The 20831-nt window shown below is 38.2% G+C and overlaps 1 protein-coding gene across 4 annotated transcripts in view; it reads left to right on the plus strand.

The window, feature by feature from the left end:
- The window catches only part of PRKCE (protein kinase C epsilon), a 285135-nt gene extending 264770 nt beyond the window's left edge, over positions 1–20365 (plus strand). Inside the window, exons 15-16 of one of the 4 annotated variants that reach the window (XM_040058417.1) lie at positions 6838–6898; positions 17072–17209. In XM_040058417.1, the coding sequence (XP_039914351.1) occupies positions 6838–6852 (15 nt within the window). In that variant the 3' untranslated portion in view covers positions 6853–6898; positions 17072–17209. Of the gene's footprint in view, positions 1–6837; positions 6899–17071 lie in introns of all 4 variants that reach the window. The other 3 variants (XM_040058418.2, XM_040058416.1, XM_058419725.1) reach the window with 3 other exon arrangements.
- Positions 20366–20831: the final 466 nt, after the last annotated feature.

Raw genomic sequence — 20831 nt, forward strand, 5'->3', positions numbered from 1 at the left:
GTGAAGAGGTCCCCTCTGTTTTTGAAGGATTGCTGTATGTTCCAGGTAATGCCTTTACTCTGAGCTCAGCGAGATGCGTTTCCCCAAGTTCCTTGTGCGGTGGTGGAAGCGGGGCTGACTGTCCACAGCAGGAGCCCCAGGCAGCTCCTCTGACTCCACCCTTGGGAAATCTCTCGCTCTCTGTAGCTCTGCAGAAAAAGCCCAAAGGGGTTGACAGCTGCGAGTGAAAGCCCTGATGAACGCCTTTCTAGGAGTAACAGTAAGATACCACACGAGGAAGGTTTTCTTAATGTATTTGTTGGAGAATGGAAGCCTTACATCGCGGGATGTCCAGGCAGAGGGAGGCCTGAGGCAGCCCCGCTCCTGGAAGCGCTGCAGTCTCAGCCCGTCCCTTACCCTGCTCCCAGCTCTGCTCTGGAGCTGTGGCCAGCTACAGCTGGTGCCTGAGCTGATGTGCAAGTCTCTGCAGTGCTGCAGGAAGTGTGAACCCCAAATGAACTCCTTCAGTACCTATCTGGAGCCTATTTAGTACCGTGCCTGTTTTCCTGTCAGGTTCCACAGCTCTCAGATAGTTGCACTTGGACGTAGTCAATGTTCAGCTGAGTTGCATTTGTGTAGGTCTTCTCTTGTTTTCATGACATTTTGGCCTTTCATCTCAATTCTGTTGCTTTGCTCAATATTCATCAGAGTTTTGGTTTTAAATCAAGATGAACTATTGCAGAATTATTTTCACTTTATGCCTGCATCTGATTTCTAGTTTCCTTTCATCTCGTCTCTTCATTGGCTGTTTTCCTTTCATGATCAAGATGCACAGTCCCTTTGACAATAGGTATTTTTATGAGGCCTTTAATTTTTTGGAACTACTCCCACTGTGGTAGTCCTTAAAAGTCAGGAGGTATTTCTTATATCAGATATTTTTATTCATTGCTGATATAAATGCCTTCTGCTTTCTCAGTGGGGTTTCATTCTCTTTCTGGTAATTATTTTACTGCTGTTATATTGTAAAGCCAACCCTATTTCATTAATTCCTGTTGTTTTGTTCCTTTTTCTCTTTTCTGCTTTCTTCAAGGGTATTATTTGAATCATTCAGTTTCAATAGTGATTGCAGATTATTTCAGAGTAGTCTGAAATTTGTCTCATTTTAGGATAGCTCTTTGCTCCTTAATAATTTTAGGGTGATTTTATATATCTTTATTTACACTTCTGGTAATTTTTCTTTAGGTTACTTCTCTAATGTTGGATTTTCATACTACTTCTTTCTATATTGTATCTACCAACTTTCTTTATTCTACCAGATTTGATTCCTGCAGTCTAGTAATTCTGTATGCTTGGATTTTTTTCTCAACTTTTTTTTTTTTTTTTTTTTAAATAGTGGTAAATTCAGATAATATGTACTCTATGTTACAGGCATCGCTTATTATTTTCATGTTCTCAGTCTGCTCTCTCTAAGGTATCTTCCCCAGTGACTGGGTCTTAGCAGCTTTTCTGATAACTTTGAGCATACCTTCCATATTTATGATCCATGTTTATGATCCATCAGCTATTTTGTGCCAATTGTATAAATTTTACAGTTGTTTGGATTTTATTGTTGTATAGCAATCTTTGACCAAGATCATACTTGAAATTTTTATTTGTCCTCTTAAAATGGAATGACATATTACTTGGAAAGTAAAATGTGATATAGATCTAGGCTGGAGAGAAAGATCACATGAATGAAATATAATTATTAATTATTCAACCTCAGAAATGGCAAAGAAATTTAGGGCAGTAAATTTCAAGTGCTATAAAGGTAATTTTGTATACTTGCTAAGCTAGACCTGATTGCACTCACTTTGAAAAACTGTGAGAAGAGGGAAGAAGGTGAGCACTAATGAAATAAGAGCTACTTTAAAATCTACATAAAGAGTTCTTCTCTAAATTCAGTTGTGGGTGTAGCATTGAGATTCATTGATTCAGATTAACAAACATAACTATTCCATAGCTATGGACTAACTATGGAAGAATCATAACTAATGCCTGTGTTTGGAATGTTTTATGTTTTTTAACATCTCTTAGTATTACCAAAGGGCTGTTGATTATTTAAGTGACTTGTAACGTTAAGAGAGGATTTAAAAAATTATTTTAATCTTGTGTTGAGGAGGGCCTAGTTCTGTGAAAAGAGCTGTGAAAGAGAGGCCAGATTATTAGTCAGAAAATAGACATTCTTGCATGTGATATGTGAGTGTACATATGTGTTGAGAAAGACATGTACAATGCATATATAGTCGTCTGTGCATTTAAATTGAGTTTTGCATGCACATACATAATTCTGCTCATGCAAGAATGCATATATTTACACAGATAGTCTTCTATTTTCTGACCAACCAGTAAGATGACTAAGGGGGGAATATTTATGATTCTGTCATAAAGACTTTCAAAATAAAGCAATATATAAGACGTGTTAAAATGAGCTCCAGGCAATGTGATGTAATGACACTAAACCAGTAAGGCCATTAGGGAAAATGGTCAAACACTGAGGTCCCATCAGACAATGGAATAATCTGCCAAGGGAGGTCACAGAGGTGCTACTGTGCAAAAAGCCTTCTTCTGTTCTGCCTCACTCTCCCCAAAACACATGAGTTCCTTGATTAGCAGAGCTGGCTTGCTGTTCTGTTTCCTACCATCCTTTCTCTGCCATAATAAATTTTCTGAGGAGCTATACTACACGGTACTGTCAGGCCTGTGCTTCTCTGTGGTTTAGGTACACCACTTCAGCTCTGCCAGCCTTAAGTCTGAATATTTCAACTGGGCTTGGAAAAAAAAAACAACCCAACTGCATGGCTATTTATTAGCCAGACTTTTGAAAGTTTTTGGTTTTTTTGTTTTCTTTTAAATCTCATTCACATAGTGGATGGATATAATTATGTCCCTTATTATACCAGAAATATACCATTAATGTCTTTCTAGTTTGTGCATATGTGATTATTCTAATGATGCTTTGGAAGCTGAAATTTCTTCCTGTGTCCAGCATTAGAGTGAAAATTACCAAAAGGATTTTGAAAAACTCACAATGTTTTATTGAAGGCTTGCAAGAGTGCCCTGAACAGAGAATTCATACAAACAACTGAGATTTAGATTGCTAAACAGTGACAGAAGTGCCACCCTAGGCTGTCCTAGGTAGAGACAATGGAAGCAGATTTGGTGGCTCTGAAACCTGCTGTGAAGGGTCTTTGTTTCTGCAATTAATGACTTGGAACAGAGAATATAGAGGGGTTAAAATGCACTGGGGCTCAGTCCTGTGATGTATGTTATCTGCCAACTCTTCCTCTCATAAATCTAGGATCATGAGGCTTTTCAGTGGTAAAATTAATTTTACATATATATATATATATATATACACACTATGGTTTACTATACTGTGAGTTTGTTCTATGTAGAGCTATTCTAAATGTTAAGATAATGTAGAAAAAAAGGTCATAGCTCTGGAGCATGTACATTGGAAATCAAGCAAAATTTTGAGCAGCTAGGCAGGAGATCGTTTTACTGTTCTTAAAACCTAATTCTTAGAGCTTCACAGCCTGTCTTGGAAATTTCTGAATGATATTATTCTTCCCTGAATGCAGACATGAATATGTAATTGCATATGCAATAAGTACCATTTTAGTGCAGGCATGTATCTTTTCTCCAGAGCAACTGCTGTGAGACAGAAAACCCTTTGAGGCATTTTATTGCTCTGTTGAGCTATTTCTTTGTATGTATTCTTCCTGGAGTTTTATTCCATTTGGAGAATGAAATATCCATGACCAGTAGCCATAAGGCCAGGCTATGGTTTGCAGTATAGTTTATTGCCCAAGAACCACAAAGACCTCGGCAACATTCAGTGATTCCCTGCTCTCTATCTTTCTTTGTTTCCATGGCTATATTCCTGGATTGGTTGAATAGGTTATTTCCATTATCAAACTGCATTTGCCATCTTACAAATGAAAACAGTGGTGCAGTAGATCAATTTATTACCTAAGTTGTTGATGTGAGGGTAGGTGCAGTAGATCCTGCTTAGTGGCATGATGGGATGATTCTGTCTATCCATACCAAATAACAAACTGTGCATTAAAAGCAGTCATTGAAACAGATTGTTGCTTTGGCTTTAATGTGTATTGATGAATTTTATATTGTTATAGTCCCCTGCAAGAAATTCTTTGTGCCATTTCTGGGAGCACAGCTGGCTAGTTGTAGGCTTTCCAGAGTAAACCTGTGCCATGTGGCTGATGTCAGCAAAATCAGCCAGTGAAGCCCAGAAACAAGTGCACAAGTGGCAAAAATATCTGCAATATCACAGTCCCTCTTGCCAGGGATGGAGGAAAATCAGTGCCCAAAATCTGTTACTCACTTGGCTGAAGTCAGTGGGAGCCTCATATGAGCCTCAATTTAATAGAATCATAGAATAGTGTAGGTGGGAAAGGACCTTTAAAGGTCATCTAGTCCAACCTCTCTGCAGTGAGTCTAATCAATCATATCAGGTTGCTCAGAGCCGTGTCCAGGCTGTCCTTGAACGTTTCCAGGAATGGGGCATCTCTCACCAATCTGAGCAACCTGTTCAGTGTTTCACTGTTCTCATTGTAAGCAATTTCTTTCTTATGTCTAGTTTAAATCTACTCACTTTCAGTTTAAAACCATTACCCCCTGTCCTATGGCAACAGACCGTACTAAAAAGTTTGTCCTCTTCTTTCTTTTAAGCCTGCTTTGAGTGTTCAAAGCCCGCAATATAGGGTCTCCCTGGAGCATTCTCTTCTCCAGGATTAATAGCCCCAGTTCTCTTTGCCCTTCCTCATCGGAGATGTGCTCTAGCCCTTTCTTTTTAATTTTTGCAGAATTAGACCAGCCGAGTAAAATCACTCTCATATTTCTTGGTCACAGTGTCTCTGTGTGCTGCAAGGGGCTGTGAGACAGAGGAAGTTGTTAGGCACTGTGCAGCAAGGACAGTCTCACTGCAGGCACACTCCTGTCCTCCCAGACTGAGTTTTCACTGTCAGCCCTTGCAAATGTGCATGCAAACAGACTTGCCACTTTTGTCTACCCTGTTTTCGGTGTCGGGGTTGGGAGAGTTTGAGACACTGTCTAAGTTGTCCTCAACATGAAAAAGCTGAAGAGCTCTCAGCCAGAGGGTAAAGCCTCTGGTAAAACAGATGTTTGCCATATGTATTTCTTTATAGCAATTAAGCCAAAGTTTCATCACTAATGGCTTTATCAGTGCCTGTGGCAATCCATTCATAGTGTGGCTTAATGGAGATGAAGTTAAAAAAATAATCATATTACAATGATTCACTGTCAACATGAAGCTTTCACTGAACAATGCATTATTTTTTTTTTTTCTCAATGCATTCATAATTTTTGGTTTTCCATTCTAAAAGCTCCCTTTCCTCAAGAGCACTAGAGATGAAATGAATGGGATAGTCTATTGCAGAATTGTATCTTGCACTATGGAGCAACAGCTGCTGCTGGCCTATTCACGTAATGTTCCTTCATTTCGAGCCTCTTCAATTTCTGTTGTTACACCACTGAGAATATTTTCTGAATAATTGTATGTTCCTTCTTCAGTTCTGACTTAGGGTAGAGAGTTGGTAGCAGCTAAAACCGGAGACCCAAGATATATATAAGTTCTTCCACTCATGATGTGGTCCAGGCTGAATCACCTAATCTTTTCTTACTTCAATTTCCCCTCTGTGGTAATCACAGGCAAAGTTAAGGGCCAGTGAAAAAATACGACCGAGAAATGTCAAAAAAACAATGTGCTAAATATCAGCTTGCTTTTAAATTGACTGAATGCTTAGGACTTCCCTTGGAAGAGTGTTCTTATGCTGTACCAGACCTCAGTGTTAGCAGATTTCCTCTCAGCCTCAAATTACACCTTTCTCAACTCCAGTAACTCTAAGATAATGATAAACCATTATCAAAGTCCCTCCCCCCTTAGTTATCACTATCTGAGCCACATTGTCTGTATGCAGTTTCCTTTGTGAACCTGATCTCCCTTGTTAAGTCTTGACTTAAGGATGCCAGCAATGTGTCCTCTTTCAGTTTTGCACTGCAGCAAAGGTTTGAAATAAAGTTATTCCCAAATATGAAATTATAGTCGTAGCCAATGATTGTGGGTTACAACTGGAGTCACTGAGCACCGTGAATTTTCTTTTCTCCCTCCCCATAATGAGTGAAAAACCGGCAAAATTTTGGCAATCCTTTGCCTATGCCTGAATGAGATGCTGGATGCCCACAGTGTTTGGAAGCTGGGTAATAAGTAGCAAACACAAATCAGCACCTCTGGAGAGTGCAGCTGGGCTGTTTGCACAGGCAAACAGGCAGAGGCCGCGCCTGCCCCGTGGGTAGGTGCTGCGCTGAATGGCTCCCAAAAAATGTCTTCAATTAGAGAGGTGTGTGTTCAAATTGCTGCAGCAACCATCTGCTTACTGTGAAATATGGCTGGAATCCTTAAAGAGGGACCACGTTTCTGGAGAAAACTTTCCAGTATGTTAGCCTGAAACATAAGTTCTGTAATTGCAGATTCATTTTCATACGTGAGTGATAACAGGCAAAGATTTTTTTTTTTTTTTTTTTTTACTTTTTAACAAGGGATTTTTAACCTGGTGTTGGGAAGTCATGATACTGTTTTGGTGGGGGTTCTTTGGCACGCCTCTACTTTTTTGTGACAATATATTGTATCATCATCCATGCAGAATTATGACTTTGCCTTTACGCTGTGGGGAAGAAATCCTGTAAAATGCAGTATCATTCAATAGCACCAGAAGGAACATAGGAAATTACAGGCCAAGTAAATTTCTTTTTGTATAAATGTTCTCTCTTTTCAAGTTTGCTTCAGTGTGAATGTCCCTCTTTAAGGTAAGGCCTTCAATATGGGGAAAATGTCAAGGTAGGTCCACTTTTAGGCCTAATAACCTTGAGGTGTCCCTTCAGTTTCATAATATATTTCCATTCAGTCATCAGTGCATGGCAATGAGCATTTAGCAGATGGGCACGCAAGGGGCTATACTGCATGCCTTTGCATGAAGTGTTACTGCTTAGACAAAACACTGGGGAGTGATCTTGAGACCTCAGGCCCTCATGTACCATTATTACACATTGCACATGATGTATTTCCCACTTGCTGCAGACATTTCAGGCATAGGAGAACAGTGGGCTTTCTTCTGAGAGTGACACCGTGTTGATTAATACTGATAAACAAACAAACAAAATGCTTAGAAATGGGGTAGACTGTCAAAATGGTTGGCATGCATCCTTTAAAAAAGTTAGAGAAAAATGGATGTAGATTTTTGAGACAGACTACAGACTTTTTATCACTGACAGTCATAATGGTGGAACTCTTACACTTTTTTTCCATGCTTCCCGTGTCACAGGGTGTCATGAATCAGAATATTGAATTTTGGATGGTTCCTAGAAGTTACGCTTTTCTGCTGCTGGGTTTGAGTGTTATCTGGGTGGCTGCTGATGGAGAAGCATTGGTTGTTTTCAGGCAATGAAGCTCAGCTTGCTGTAGGCAGCTGTGAACAACGAATAGTGCCATAGTTACGCCTGCAGCATAGCTCAGACCAATTGATCCCGTGGCTGGGCAGGACAGAGAAGTCTGAAACACTCCTGCCTCTTCCCTTAACAAAGTAAAGGACCTGGGTTTTTTTCAAAGCTTTAACGAGCTTGTCAATTTATGCAGCCTCTAAGTTTACCCAAGATGTTAGTAGTTTTTGAGGAGCCGTATGTGCAGCTTAAAGAAATCAGAAGTAAGTGAGCTGGTATTTTTAAGGGATTTCAGTGTTGGGTTTTTTGAATGTACATGGTTTTGTTTTCCCAGAATTTCTCATTCAGTTAGTCTGATTTGGGGATTTTTTTTCTTTTATCTTCAGCATCAGTGCCTCCAGCAGCTGTTTTTAAATGTGATTACCATAACACTAGAATTACAGAAGTTTGAAAGCTATTTCCCAGCACTGCAGGTTCCCAAATATTTCTAAGTTAAACAACTTTTATTATGTTTCTTTTGATTCTGTACTGGGGATCCATCAGTATTTGTTTGGTTTTGTTAAGTCCTGGTTTTATAGCACTAAAATATTTTCATACTGGATAATTAAGTCCATATAACCATCTGTTAAGCGTACATTGCTAAGTGGTGCCCATTGGGATAGAGTGATAAGCAACCAGAGTGTATCTGCTTTCCTTTTGGGCTTTCCCAGAAAAACACAAATTGTTTTTCACTTTCTGACTGCTTTAATCTCCAGTGCAATTTTCATAAAGATATTTAAAACATTAAGTGAAATCATCGTATTGTGTTGCCTTGCATTCTTATGTACATTCTCAAGAATTCACATGGAAATATTTTATTTTTATGTTAATGTAGATAATATATAATATTCCTGGGATGGGTCTGTTTCTGATGTCAGTAAAAGCCAGTGGAAAAACACCAGGTGATTAAGAAGCAGTAGCATCTGGCTCTTTATCAGAAGGTGGAATTTATCAAAAAAATATCAAGACTCATTGAAGGCTTGCCTTTTCTGACTAGTCCCATCCCAGCTGGAGGCCAGTAAACACTGAGTATAAAAAGAGCTTTGGCTTTGAGTTTATTTCTCATGCAGAACTTTCTCTACTAGCAGTACACTAACGCTAATGCAAACACTAGGTCTTACTAGGGTGTTCACCCAAAACGGGCAGCAAAAATTTGTCAGCTCAGCATACTCGTGCAAAACTTAATTCCTTTGACATATGCACTGCTAGGCAGATGGAGGACTGAAGCAGCTGAAGTGCAGCTACTTATCTGCAGTAGCAGGACAGGGAGGACACCTTTAAATGGTAAGGAATCCTAACGCTTCATTAGCTGCTGCTCTCCTCTTGTTAGGCTGTGTGCTGGTGTAAGGGATTTTGTTACTGTGGAGGCACAGACCTTGTACTGGTCCTCTCAACAGCATGCTCCAGAAGTTGTATGCTTAAATCCCACGGCATGAGAGGAACACTCAGTCTAAACATTTACAAAAAACCTTAAGCACAGATCTTGTTCCTTTCATGCCATATTCATGTTTGTGAAGGACCTACAGAACAACAGTTCTCTTGGCTTAATTCTGGAATATGGAAAAGTATTTGAAGCCCATGACTGCCCATAACTCTTTGGAAGACTGTGCTTTATATTTGACCAGAATGAGAAGAAAGGGAGATTGAGTTTGTGCCATCATGTCTGCATTAACAGCTCAAATTCCCAGCAAGATGGGGTTCCCACTGTGCAAAAAGCCACATAAGTGAAAGACAGTCAGGAGATTGTAGACAATGATAGAGAGATCACAGCCCACCTACAGGATAATAGAAATAGGAAGAAAACTAGATGAATGATGAAGAGAAAATTACTCAAGCTCAAAGAAAATCAGTAGCAAAACCAAAAATTAAAGTCATGTCACTACAAACTCTGCTACATCATACTGTGCTCTTTGAATAAAACTGTGTTCCAAAAAAAGCAGTTACAGGGTCTGGAAGAAAGGTGGAAAGAAGATGTATTGAGATGCAGAAGTAGTAGGCATTCATGCATAGTCCTGCAATGCCTCTTATTTAGGCAATGATTTGTATGTGCATTAGTTAAAAAAAAAAGGCACCGTGCTCAGCTGCTTTCTAAAGTCACATACATCTTTATTTTACTCTGTCTTCGCAAAGACTTAAAAATAATCATTGCGCTTAAAAATATGATCTCTAACAATTCAGTAGTCTTAGCATCAACTATCATTGTGTAGCTTTCTCCATTTGTCTAAGTTAAGACCTGCTATACCATTTTTCTGTATGAAAGCTTGTCATATGCATCATCCTTGTCAAACTGATTAGCTAGAGCATCAAAGAGCATGAGTTTCCAGAAATGTAGGCAGTCTTGCCAAAAACTGTGTAGCATTCCTACTCTATGGCCTGTAATGCAAACTATTTTAGTGCGTAACTGAGTCTTGGAATTTTGCTCCCACTATACGTGTTGCTATTACCTTTCCAGCTGTGATGTTTCTTTGCATCCAGCATCACAATGCACATGTCAAGGCTCCTTCATAGAGGCGGGCTCAGACTCACAAGATACTACTACATGATTCCCTGTCATCATCAGGAAGGTTTCCATAATGTGGTACTTTCCTGTAAATAAATGTGTAGGTGACTGTAGGCAGAATAAAACATTGGAAAGTCAGTATTTCTTCAGGACACATAAAGTGTCTTGAAATATTTCATTACGTCATTCATCGATTTACCAACTTCACAGTCTCCTTAATTTATTCCTTGTCTTTCTGATTGCTTAAAGAACAGAAAGCAAAGTAAATCTATTGCTATTTTACAGAATATATCTGGTCAAATGCCTCAGTGCACAGTTAATCTATATTTGGATAACTTTCTCAGTGATTTTGCGGATGTCTCCTGGAAGCCACTGAAATTCTTAGGAATACATGCCCTAGACTTAGCAACCTGCCTCACTTTTCCCTCCTCTTTGCAAGTCTGCTTCATTGCCTGGATAGTCCTTTGTGCCAAAGTGCTAGGGATCAGGAAGACCAAAAGGCTTCTACACATGTATTTAAGGACTCACCAGCAGGTGGTTCAGCACATTGTCACAGATGCACCAGCCCTGATCCCTGTCACTCTGCTGTAACAGCGGTAGAAATGCAGTTTCATGAGAACACAGCTGAAAGTGGGCTAATCTTGGACGTGTGCCAGGATGTAAGAGGGGAGGTGACATGGCTGATCATGGCCTTAGAGCAGCTGAGGATATCAATGGAAGCCTGCTAGTATATTGTGAATTAGAGAGACACACATATAAAATCTGTTCTGCAGAGCAGATCATAAGCTTTGCAGTCGGATTCACATTGTGCAGGTTAAGGGTATTTTCATATGATAGTTCCATTACTTTCTCTTCTTGTGTTTCTTCCCCTCCCCAAGAAGAAATACAAAATTGTTTCTCATGAGGTTAAATCTCTCAAAGGAGCCTACCTTGAGGGGAATTCAGAAGCTGGCACTCTTTCCCTGCAATTTTTTAGTTTCAAAAAATTCCTGTATTCTACCATAGCATAGCTAATGTGCAATAGCTCTATGTCACAATAGAGCTAATAGCTCTATGTCACAACTGAGTCCTAATGGAAGCAAGCCCTGAAAAGATGAACAAGATGGATTTTGAGAGCAAAGGACTAACCACAGATGGAAAGCTGGTGCTGAGCTCCCCTAAAGCTCCTGTGAAATCTCTCTTCATCCATGTTCTGCACAGACATAACTGTTGTGGTGTAGCAATCAGGCTATGGACAAAGGTTTGCTATATATATAGCATCTTTTCTGTATATAACTTTACTGCTCTGTACTCATGGTGATGAGTACACCTAAGCAGGGCCATGGAGGACAACAGCTTCACAGTGACTGCTGGGAGAGGTTCATTGCCCAGACTGCAAACATAGGGTGGCTGTCAGGAAACCTGCAGAGCTTTGTTTTTGTTTGCCTTGCTGTTTGTTTTGTGGTGCTGGTTTTGGGAGGCTCTGGTTTTGAGGAAGTCTGTGTAAAAGTGGAATACAAAGGCTGGCATTCTGGCCTTGGAGTCATTAAACGTTTATGCCCCTAATTGTTTAGGTTATTCCTCCTTAGTTGACCCATATCACATTCCTAAGAAAGGGAATATCATTTATATATAAACGTGGTTTCAGTTTAGTGTATCACAAATGATCCCTTTTAAAATCCATTGTTTTGTGAATTTGCTTGGTTTATTAAATATCTGTGTATTTCCATAACAGATTAAAATATGGACTGCATAGGTTGACATGCTTTTCAAATACTGCTTTACTGTCTACTAACATCTTTATTGGGTGGGGGGCGGGGGCGGGGATTCCCACTACTTTTCCTTAATGTGGTGTCCTTTACCTCTAATGAAAGCATAATCTGGGAGAATAAAATCTCACCTTCCGCTTGGAAGTAATGAATGCTGGGACACTTATAAAAGCTACTTGGATTCAAAAGCCTTCTTATCATCATAAGCTTCAGCTGAATATATTACAGCTCATGACAAATGTGTTGTCACTCTTCCATATGCAAATAGAGCAATTAACATGCTGAGAAAATTTAATAATTTATACAGCTATTTTGATAACATGTTTGTCTTATCTTCTGAAATCAGACAAGCTAGGAAATACTTCTAATACTGATACAGATTCTCAGGACATGCAAATACTGTGAAGAGGCATCCTGAGGATAAGCTGAAAGACAGACCTGAAGTGTGCTTCTTAGCCCATTTCCTTTAAAATATTCATACTGAATTTATTTATAAATAGCATGTGTTATCTTAACGAGCAAAAGTGAGTGCTCGTTATAGTTGATCTCAAATATTTAGAAACTACTACACCTTTATGAAAAGAGTTCCAATCAGTGGTGCAAAGTGCTCTCTGTCTATGCTGTGGTTTTCGATATCATTGTAAGGAGAGGTGAATGAGAGGACAGTGACATGTGAGGTTAGCCACCTAGGCTTGTGTTTCAAACCAACTGGCTTGTAGTCTGAATTTCCATTTGTCTTGATAAATATAATCTGAAAATTTTATCAGCGATGAGGTACATACAAAATGTTTGAGCTCTTATCATCCTGATTGAAGAATTTCTTCTTGGTGATACTGGGTCAGACATGGGAATCACTTATTACTTAGAGAAGTGATATTCTGGATAAAATTAAGTGATACCATGCAATACCTATGAGAAGGTGTGACTCTTGCTGCGTGTCGTGTTCCTGCTGCCCTGTGCCTCTGGAGCCGCACACCAAAACTGCAGCAGCCTCCTGTAGTTATATTTAAACAGCATATTGCGAATTTATAGGACAATCAGACTAAAACGCAAAACCCAGTCTTTTGTGGCAGTGTCATTTCCTAGCCATCCCCCCCCATCTGTTTTTTACCTTCTCTGAGGAGCCTTTGAAGCTGCTGGACAATGCCAACACTGTTATGGGAGCTGTTGAGATGTCAATGGACTTGAAAGGGTTTCAGTGATTTTCTGCAAATTAAATGAAAATAAGTAACAGACTAAAGAGAGGCTTCTTAATGTCTCCAAACTGGGGAACTCATTTAATCTGTATTAGGCAGAAGAGAGTCTACTGAGCCTCTTGTCCTCATGACACATCTGATGAGTTGTCCAAGCTTTGCTGAGTTCCCTGGTTTGGAGCACCCTCTGTCAGGTGCCTTCTTGCAAGGACTTCTGTGGCTTTTTGATACCAAAGGCTCCCATCATTCACATTTGGTTCATATAATTAATGGAAGGAATGGCAAGTTTTAACTTCCTGAATGTACTTTCGGTGATAGGAACATCAACTTAAATTTCTTTTTTCACTGTTGAAATTCATCTAAAGTCATTTAATAATCACTGACAGACAAGGTTGGTAATCCTCAACACTGGAAAGGTTAATAAACAGATTTTAGTGGGGTTTTCTTAAGCTTGAGTTTCTACTGCAGGTAGAAATCAAATGTTTTATTGAAATGGCAGTGAAAACAAAACCAATTCAAAAAATCACTGTTTCATGTGTCCTTATTAACAGCATCTTTTAATAAATATGTGAAGAAATTTGAGAAATAAAAATCATTTTGACTCAAAAACCCTGTTAGCTCTTCATCTAAAATTGTACAGGCCAACTACAAAAGCTGATTAAATGGTGGTTTATGAAGAGACAGTCTTTTATAGTTTCGGGTATCTTTCTCTCTTTGAATAGACTAAAACATGATTTTGACTTAAAAATGATCATTCTTAATGGATAGTAGTCATATGGGTTTATTAGTTCAAGTGTTATGTTTAGTCAGATCATGTTTCCTAAGTCACACAGTCACTGCTCAGACAGGGGACCTCTGAAGCATTTGCACTGCTGGGAAAAACAGAAGGTCAAGTGGCCAGCACGTGTCCGGCAGGAGAGGTAGTCACGATTCCTTCTCAGCACCAGAGATTTTCTGCTGGTGGAGCAGCCAGCTTTCTGATGAGATTTAGAATTGGAATTATGTCATTTTTGGTCACTGCCAGTGCAGTGTGGCGTTTGGCACCTACTGTCGGAAGATGTTTGGGTAGTCTAGAGAGAAAAAAAGGGGCATCTGAAACCTAATGGAATTTCTGTGTGTTGGCAGGACAGCTGTAGTTTTGGGTGTTCTTCTTTCCTAGGACTGTGGTTTCCTCAGTCATCTGAAATTGAAAAGTCTTACCTGGAAAAAAGTTTGAAAAGTTTAAAATAATGTGTCCCAGAGTCTTAGGAGCTGCAGGCTAAATAAACACAATCCCACCCATTTAATTACTGCATTTTAAATTATGCATTTAGCAGCCAATCTAAACATTTTTCCTTTTATCTTCCTGATTTTTTAATGTTCAAAGTCGGATAATAGCTGCACCCTGCGTCTTTCATATATTCTCCTTACCTGGCAGATCTTCCTTCTTTTCTCAGTTTCTCTGCTAGGAGACAGGCACAGCCTTTCACACCTTCATCCTGAGCCCTTGGTTCATGCTCTTGGCCTACAGAGTATTCACGGTGCAAGTACATTAAAATAGCAATAGTAGCAGAAATGTGGCCAGACCTGTTTTGTCTTAGCAAATTACGCCTTGCAAAGTAGTCATAGCTGCAGGAACAAAGTGCCTAAGTTGCTAAGGAGGGCTTCTCAAATAAATCTTACTATTGAAAAGAAGCACTTATTAAGAGCACCACCTTGGCATAATCCTTTTTGTTCCCTGTGATTTGTTTAATCTCACTTCATCAATTGGTTAGTTAGAGACCTATTAGGATATCCCTGCGATCGTAGATTGCTCCATGCTTGTCCTGTTAAGAAATTGGGTGATTTACATCTATGCTGCCAAAACTACATGGAATTGTTCATAAACCATAGAAAGTAAAAGCTTCTCTTTCCTCCTTTGGTCTTGAAGTCATATTTTAAGACACAGTACGCTTTTAAATCTAAGCAAATACCTTTAGTTGTTGTTTCAGAAGTGTTTGGGATTCCCTACTGGCAGCACAATTCTTTTTAAGCAACAGAATTTATGTACACCAGTGTTGCTGGAACCCTTTTTTAGATGTACTCTTCTGTGCTCTTTTTTTGAAGGTCTTCACAAGTCTCAGTGATTTCTGGAATAAGTAGCTGTGGGGAATTAATTGCCCCTGATGGCTCTGAGGAATTTGTCATTTTACTCTTTTAACTTAAGCAAGGAAATTATACTTTTCACAAATACATTCAATATGGAAACCTGAAAATAATATATATTCTATTTGTTTTCAACTCAAGAGTTTATTTGTCCTTGATAGCTGGTGGTAAAAGTGTGAGGGTAGTCACATTTCTTTTGCATATAACTACAGTTCTGAATTTGAATTCTACTTTTTGCAAATACTCACCTTCTTCTGCTTAAGTATTCCTGTGGCAAATTAATTTTGTGAGTGTGTGAAAATACCATGGTAGGACATGGAGAACAAGAAGAATGTAGACACAGTTGCAATGTAACGCTTTTAAAAATTTAGATGGAATTTCATTCTCGTTTTGCCCAAATTACTTGGAAAAAAACCTCATAAAGTCCAAAGCCACGTCCCTCGTGCCTCTTACGCAATTCAGAGTTACTGGAGTCACATACGTTTCATGTCTGGTCTTTATGTACAAAGTAAATATTTCAAATGTAAACAATATAAATATATCTATATGTTTGTTAAGTCCATATCCCTTTCCTTTTAATGGAATTCTGTAGATAGAGGTTGTGGATTTTTGTCTGTCTGCACTTAGAAAGTACTTGGTTTACAAGTCTCTTGCATTTACATAGACCATTCTTTCCCTATATCTGTGAAGTTCTTACAAACAGTGCAGGTGAAGGTTTCTGTGACTATTTTACAACTGGGAGAAAGAGAACTGTTTAGTGTCTCAGTAGAGCTGATAAATAAAACACATTTATATATGCATGTTAAAGAAAAGTTTACCTACATTGAAAGGTGGTATACATCCCATTTGGAATATATTAATGTACTTTATGATGTATGACTTTGTCATTTTATTGTTTTACTTTGCAAGTCAAATAGCTGTTCTGTTTCCAGTATCATTTAATCTCAGACATTGGCAGGAGGAGCACAAAGTTTATTTTCAGTGTGTCATTGTGCCTCCATGAAGCATCACCCAGGTAATTACTAGTTTCCATGACACAAAGAGAAAGGAGATGGCATAAAGAAAAATGTTTGTTCCAATTCCCTGAACTTGTACATGCCTGAAAATGTGAACACTGCAGGTTCAAAGGAATGACCATGGGGAACATTTTCTGCTGTAGCCTAGGGTGTTTCTTTTCAAGTAAGTGGTCGCAGGTAGTCACTGTCATGAGTGTCATGAGGATGGCAAATCAGCCTCCCCAAGACTGTATCTCTTAATACCTCTTGTCCCAGAACATTCACAGCTGCACTTTGTTGGCCCACCTTTGCTGAAGGAGTGAGGTGCATTAGACTTGCGTGGGAAAATTCTGATGCCCTTGACATAAAGAAGAGTTCTGAGGTGGATTTCTCTGGAGATGGGATTTCACATTTTGCGTGGTGCTCCCAATTACATACGGCTGCATTAGGAAATCTGAGTTGCCAGTTTTGAGCTCAAGGGTTTTGGACTGAGAGCCGTTGGAAGCTTTACCTCAGATTTTTAAACATGAGTGTAGCCTATATCACCTGTAGTGATATAAAGAAATGGTTAACTTAGATTTGAAACACTGGGCTGTGTTTGGGGGAATTCAATTAAATCAGTTTACTCTGTGGCTCTTAAATGAGATATGATTATGCCAAAGCCTTTTTAAAACTAGTCCTAATCTCAGCTTCCTGCTTTATCATCATACTGCTGTTCCTTCACCTGTCAGAGACCGTGAGTCTCTGGGACCTCATTTATAGTACTGCTTCTGTGGCCTCTCCTAAACTCATTTATATTTCTTGCTCCTGTAGCTTCTCTCATATGTCTGTTATTATTTGTGTGAAGTAGCTCCTCTTTTATTTCAATCATTCCAGAAAATTCAGCCTTTTGGGGGGAGGTTGGAGAGGAGGGAGAGCACCTTTTATTTTATTGTGCTGTTTTACCATTCGCCTTATTTATATTTTTCTTCTCAGAAAACCAAAAGGGATGTAAATAACTTTGATCAAGACTTTACACGAGAAGAACCAGTATTAACACTAGTGGATGAAACAATTATAAAACAAATCAATCAAGAAGAATTTAAAGGATTCTCTTATTTTGGAGAAGAGCTACTGCCATAGACAACGTTAGGCTGATGGATGAATGATGCCACAAGAAGTGATTCTGAAGAGATCATCAGATTACTGAGACTCAGTAGATCAAGAACTACTTCTTTTACCCTGAGCCCATATCCCAAGTTAAAGTATATATTTATTGGGGTTTTTTTTTTCCTTTCATCTTCTGACCTGAAAGCACTCTTAATTTCTGTCTCACAAAGCAATGCAAAATAATTTTGTATCAGAAATTGTGGATGTAACACACTGCCGTATATTTTCAACTTTTCTTTTATTCCTAGGAATAGGAATTCCCAGAGGACAAAATTGCATCTTTGCCATAGAAAATAAAGCTGTGCTATTGAAAGCAATTTAGCAGACCACATTCTGTAATCAATCATACATTATTAAGCTAAGAAGGTGAGAACTGTTTCTTCTGCAGTGGTGGCTATAGTGAGATTTGTACTCGGATGCCCTTTGGATAGCCAAGTCTGCCTTCATGGAGGTGTGATCCTCAGTTATTAATTTATTGTGGAGAGGTACAAGCTATGGAGTTATCCAGAAAAAGAAGCACATTAATTAAGGCTTTCAGTGAATTTCCTCATACAGTATACAGGAAACTCTTAGGAATAAGAGACAAAAAGATATCTGTAATTTTATTTAAGGTGAGAAACAGAAGCTACATGGATAGATATTAAAGGGCTAAAGAATAAAAAGCCTACAGTACTTTAACTCAGCTATATATAGCCATTTTACCTTTTGTCAGACAATTTGGTGTACTATCCATGTTACCAAATTTGATATCCTTTTAAATGAACCATTAATGTGACGGCAAGCTTGCAAATGTTTACAGTTAATTTTACATAAAAAAATTAATTATAAACATTATAAATCTGTCTTTTCCATAGTAGCTAAGTTGATAAATAATTTCTTATTTATATTTATTTTCTCAGCAGTGTGTTACTTTTGCACACTTTTACAAAACCATAATACTACTGTGTTTGTTGGGTTTTATGTTTAAAATCTAAAGAGAAATCTGCTTTTAGAAGACACAAAATAAGGCTACATGTGCATTATGTGGAGATGTGTTAAAAAACTGAAGATCAAACATTCACAAACTGACATTATTGAAAGTTGTAAATTGATATTTTTTTGTGTATGAATTGAAATGGTAACTCATGTGGACAATATTACTAATGTGAAGTTACCTCCTGTAGATACGCTAACAGTGTTATGTACTTATATTTCCAGGAGTACCCTGTGATTTGGTTTTGGTTTTGATTTTTTTATTTTTTCTTTTTTTTCCCTTTTTTTTTTCCCCTTTTTTTTTTTTTTTTTCCTGTGTGTGTGTACATGTATCGCTGAGGTCATTTTATTATATATTTTACTGGACTGAGTGAGCGGTCATTGGAATCCATTTTAATTGTTGCACATGGATTTCCAGCTGCACAAAAATATATATACTTGTGATTGGCAAAGTGGCACTAAAGAAGCTTTTTTGCCTTTTGTACAGGTGAGATTTTGTATATAGTGTTTGCTGCAAGGCCTGTGGAATTCATTGAATATAGAGGTATCAACTGCTGCATGTTCAGGCATACTATTAAAATGTTAGTCTATGAAAGAATAATTATAATAATGTCCATGTGCAATACTCTTGTATGTGTATTGGTTCAAGTTACTGTCGGAAAGATGAGGTTTTTGTTATAAAAGATGTAGACATATATTAAGCTATACTAAATCTCTTGTATAGTTCTCTTCAACTCTATTATGACATGATAGAGCTCGGAAAGAGAAAGGAATGTTACAAATCGTGGTGGACAAAGCGTGAATCATTGGCTTTAAGAGATAATCTCGGTCTCAAGCAGATGAGTTAGTTTGTGTCAGTTTTGTGTCTGGCTGCTCATAGCCTGTTACTGATGACACCATTCAGTTCCATTTTGTTTTGTTTTTAAAACTCAGGTGTAATTATTATATATATTCTTATGATTATTTCAAAATATTAAATATTATGATATATCAATTAATGTGTCGTCTGGCCTACAAGTGTAATAAGGATCAAGCCTTTAGTTTAATTTAATTTATCTTCAGTAATCTTTTGTACTGGGAAAAGACTAGCTTCTGGAGCTGAGTACCAGCACAGAAACATCTTAACGATTGCATCATCTCAATGTTTAAATTTCTTTCTCTCTTAGAAATATATTGTAGAGCTGCCCATCAATTTGTGTCTCGCCACTGGCTCTGTTTATTTCTCATCATGGTTAGCTTTTGACATCCAGGCAAGAACTGATCACAATGCTAAGGCGTTCTTTTCCATGGGTGAGTAGAGTGCTAGGAAGGCAAGTTATGGGATCGTGCACTACTGTTTGTCCAACAAGAGGCCTTTACACAGAACTCTGAGCATTTACTTTGAAGGAATAAAAGCATCCCATAAAGCTATCGTGCACAAGCTACGTAGTCTGTATTCCCCTTTCTTACGTGAAGATAATTAGCAAATGTTTGTCTGTCAAGAGGCGTCAGCGCCTGCAGTGTTGGGTAGGATGCTAAGAGAAAAGTGAAGGAGAGAGAAACTATTGCATGGGCAGATATTTCTTCAGTAAAAATAGTTAGATCCTCTCTGCCTTGGTTTTACATCAGAAGGTCTGTCTGTTACCTTGAACATTTTTTAAAGATAACTCTTAAAAAAGGACATTCTGTTACATTTCTGCCTGTTCTGTAGAATCTTTTCTGTTCCTTCTTTGTAAAATGAGTGCAAAATGCCAAAAATATTATTAATAATAATTATTATTAAAAAAATACATTGTTTCTTGGTTTTCCTCCCAAACAGACTTTAAAAATGGAAATGTGAGATGAAGTTAAGTTAAGTAAGATGAAGTAAATTTCTCCATAGGGTGAAAAATAATTATCTCCAAAAAGGCTTAAAAGTTACCTCTTTTTAAATTATGCGCAGAATAGTTCTGGCTAAATATAAAATGTATTCATTTGGGGGGGGTAGGGTTTGGTTTTTTTTATTGTGAGGATTTATTTGTACAGAATTTTTTTCTTATGGATGTAATTTGAATCTCTTGCCACTCATTAGTGTTATTTCATCGTAAACATTATTACTGTGCCAAATGTACTGTATTCAAAAGGATGTGAATGTGTATTGTTTTGGAACCTAATAAATACAATGATGTTAAATCTTATTTTTTCCCCAAAGTTTGCCTGAGTATTTCCTAACGAGGAAGAAAGAAAGATGAAGGATGAATATTTTTCCTGTTATGTGTTGTGCAAAATTTTGTGAGCTTGTCTTTTAGGAGTGGATATTTTACAAAGGAAGGATTTGCTAACAAGAGCCTCACCTGTGAAGCCCTAAACACTCCAAGAAAAACACAGGTAACAGTGTGTGGTTACTGTTTTTCTTGGGTAATACAACATTTACCTCAAAAACACCGTGCAGGTGAGTTTACATATTTTTTCTGCTTACTGGCTACATCGTGGTCACTGAGTTCTGACTGATCACAGCATTCTGCTTAGCTGCACTGTTAATACTCATTTCAGTAGGGGACTTTGAGTGCAAACATATTGCAGTGTTTTAGTCTCTCACTGGATTGAATAGAGGGATTATTAGTATGCATAAATTTAGTTAAAGGTCACAGAGCTT

The sequence above is a fragment of the Hirundo rustica genome, chromosome 3 (assembly GCF_015227805.2).
Source record: "Hirundo rustica isolate bHirRus1 chromosome 3, bHirRus1.pri.v3, whole genome shotgun sequence".
Classification (NCBI taxonomy): domain Eukaryota; kingdom Metazoa; phylum Chordata; class Aves; order Passeriformes; family Hirundinidae; genus Hirundo; species Hirundo rustica.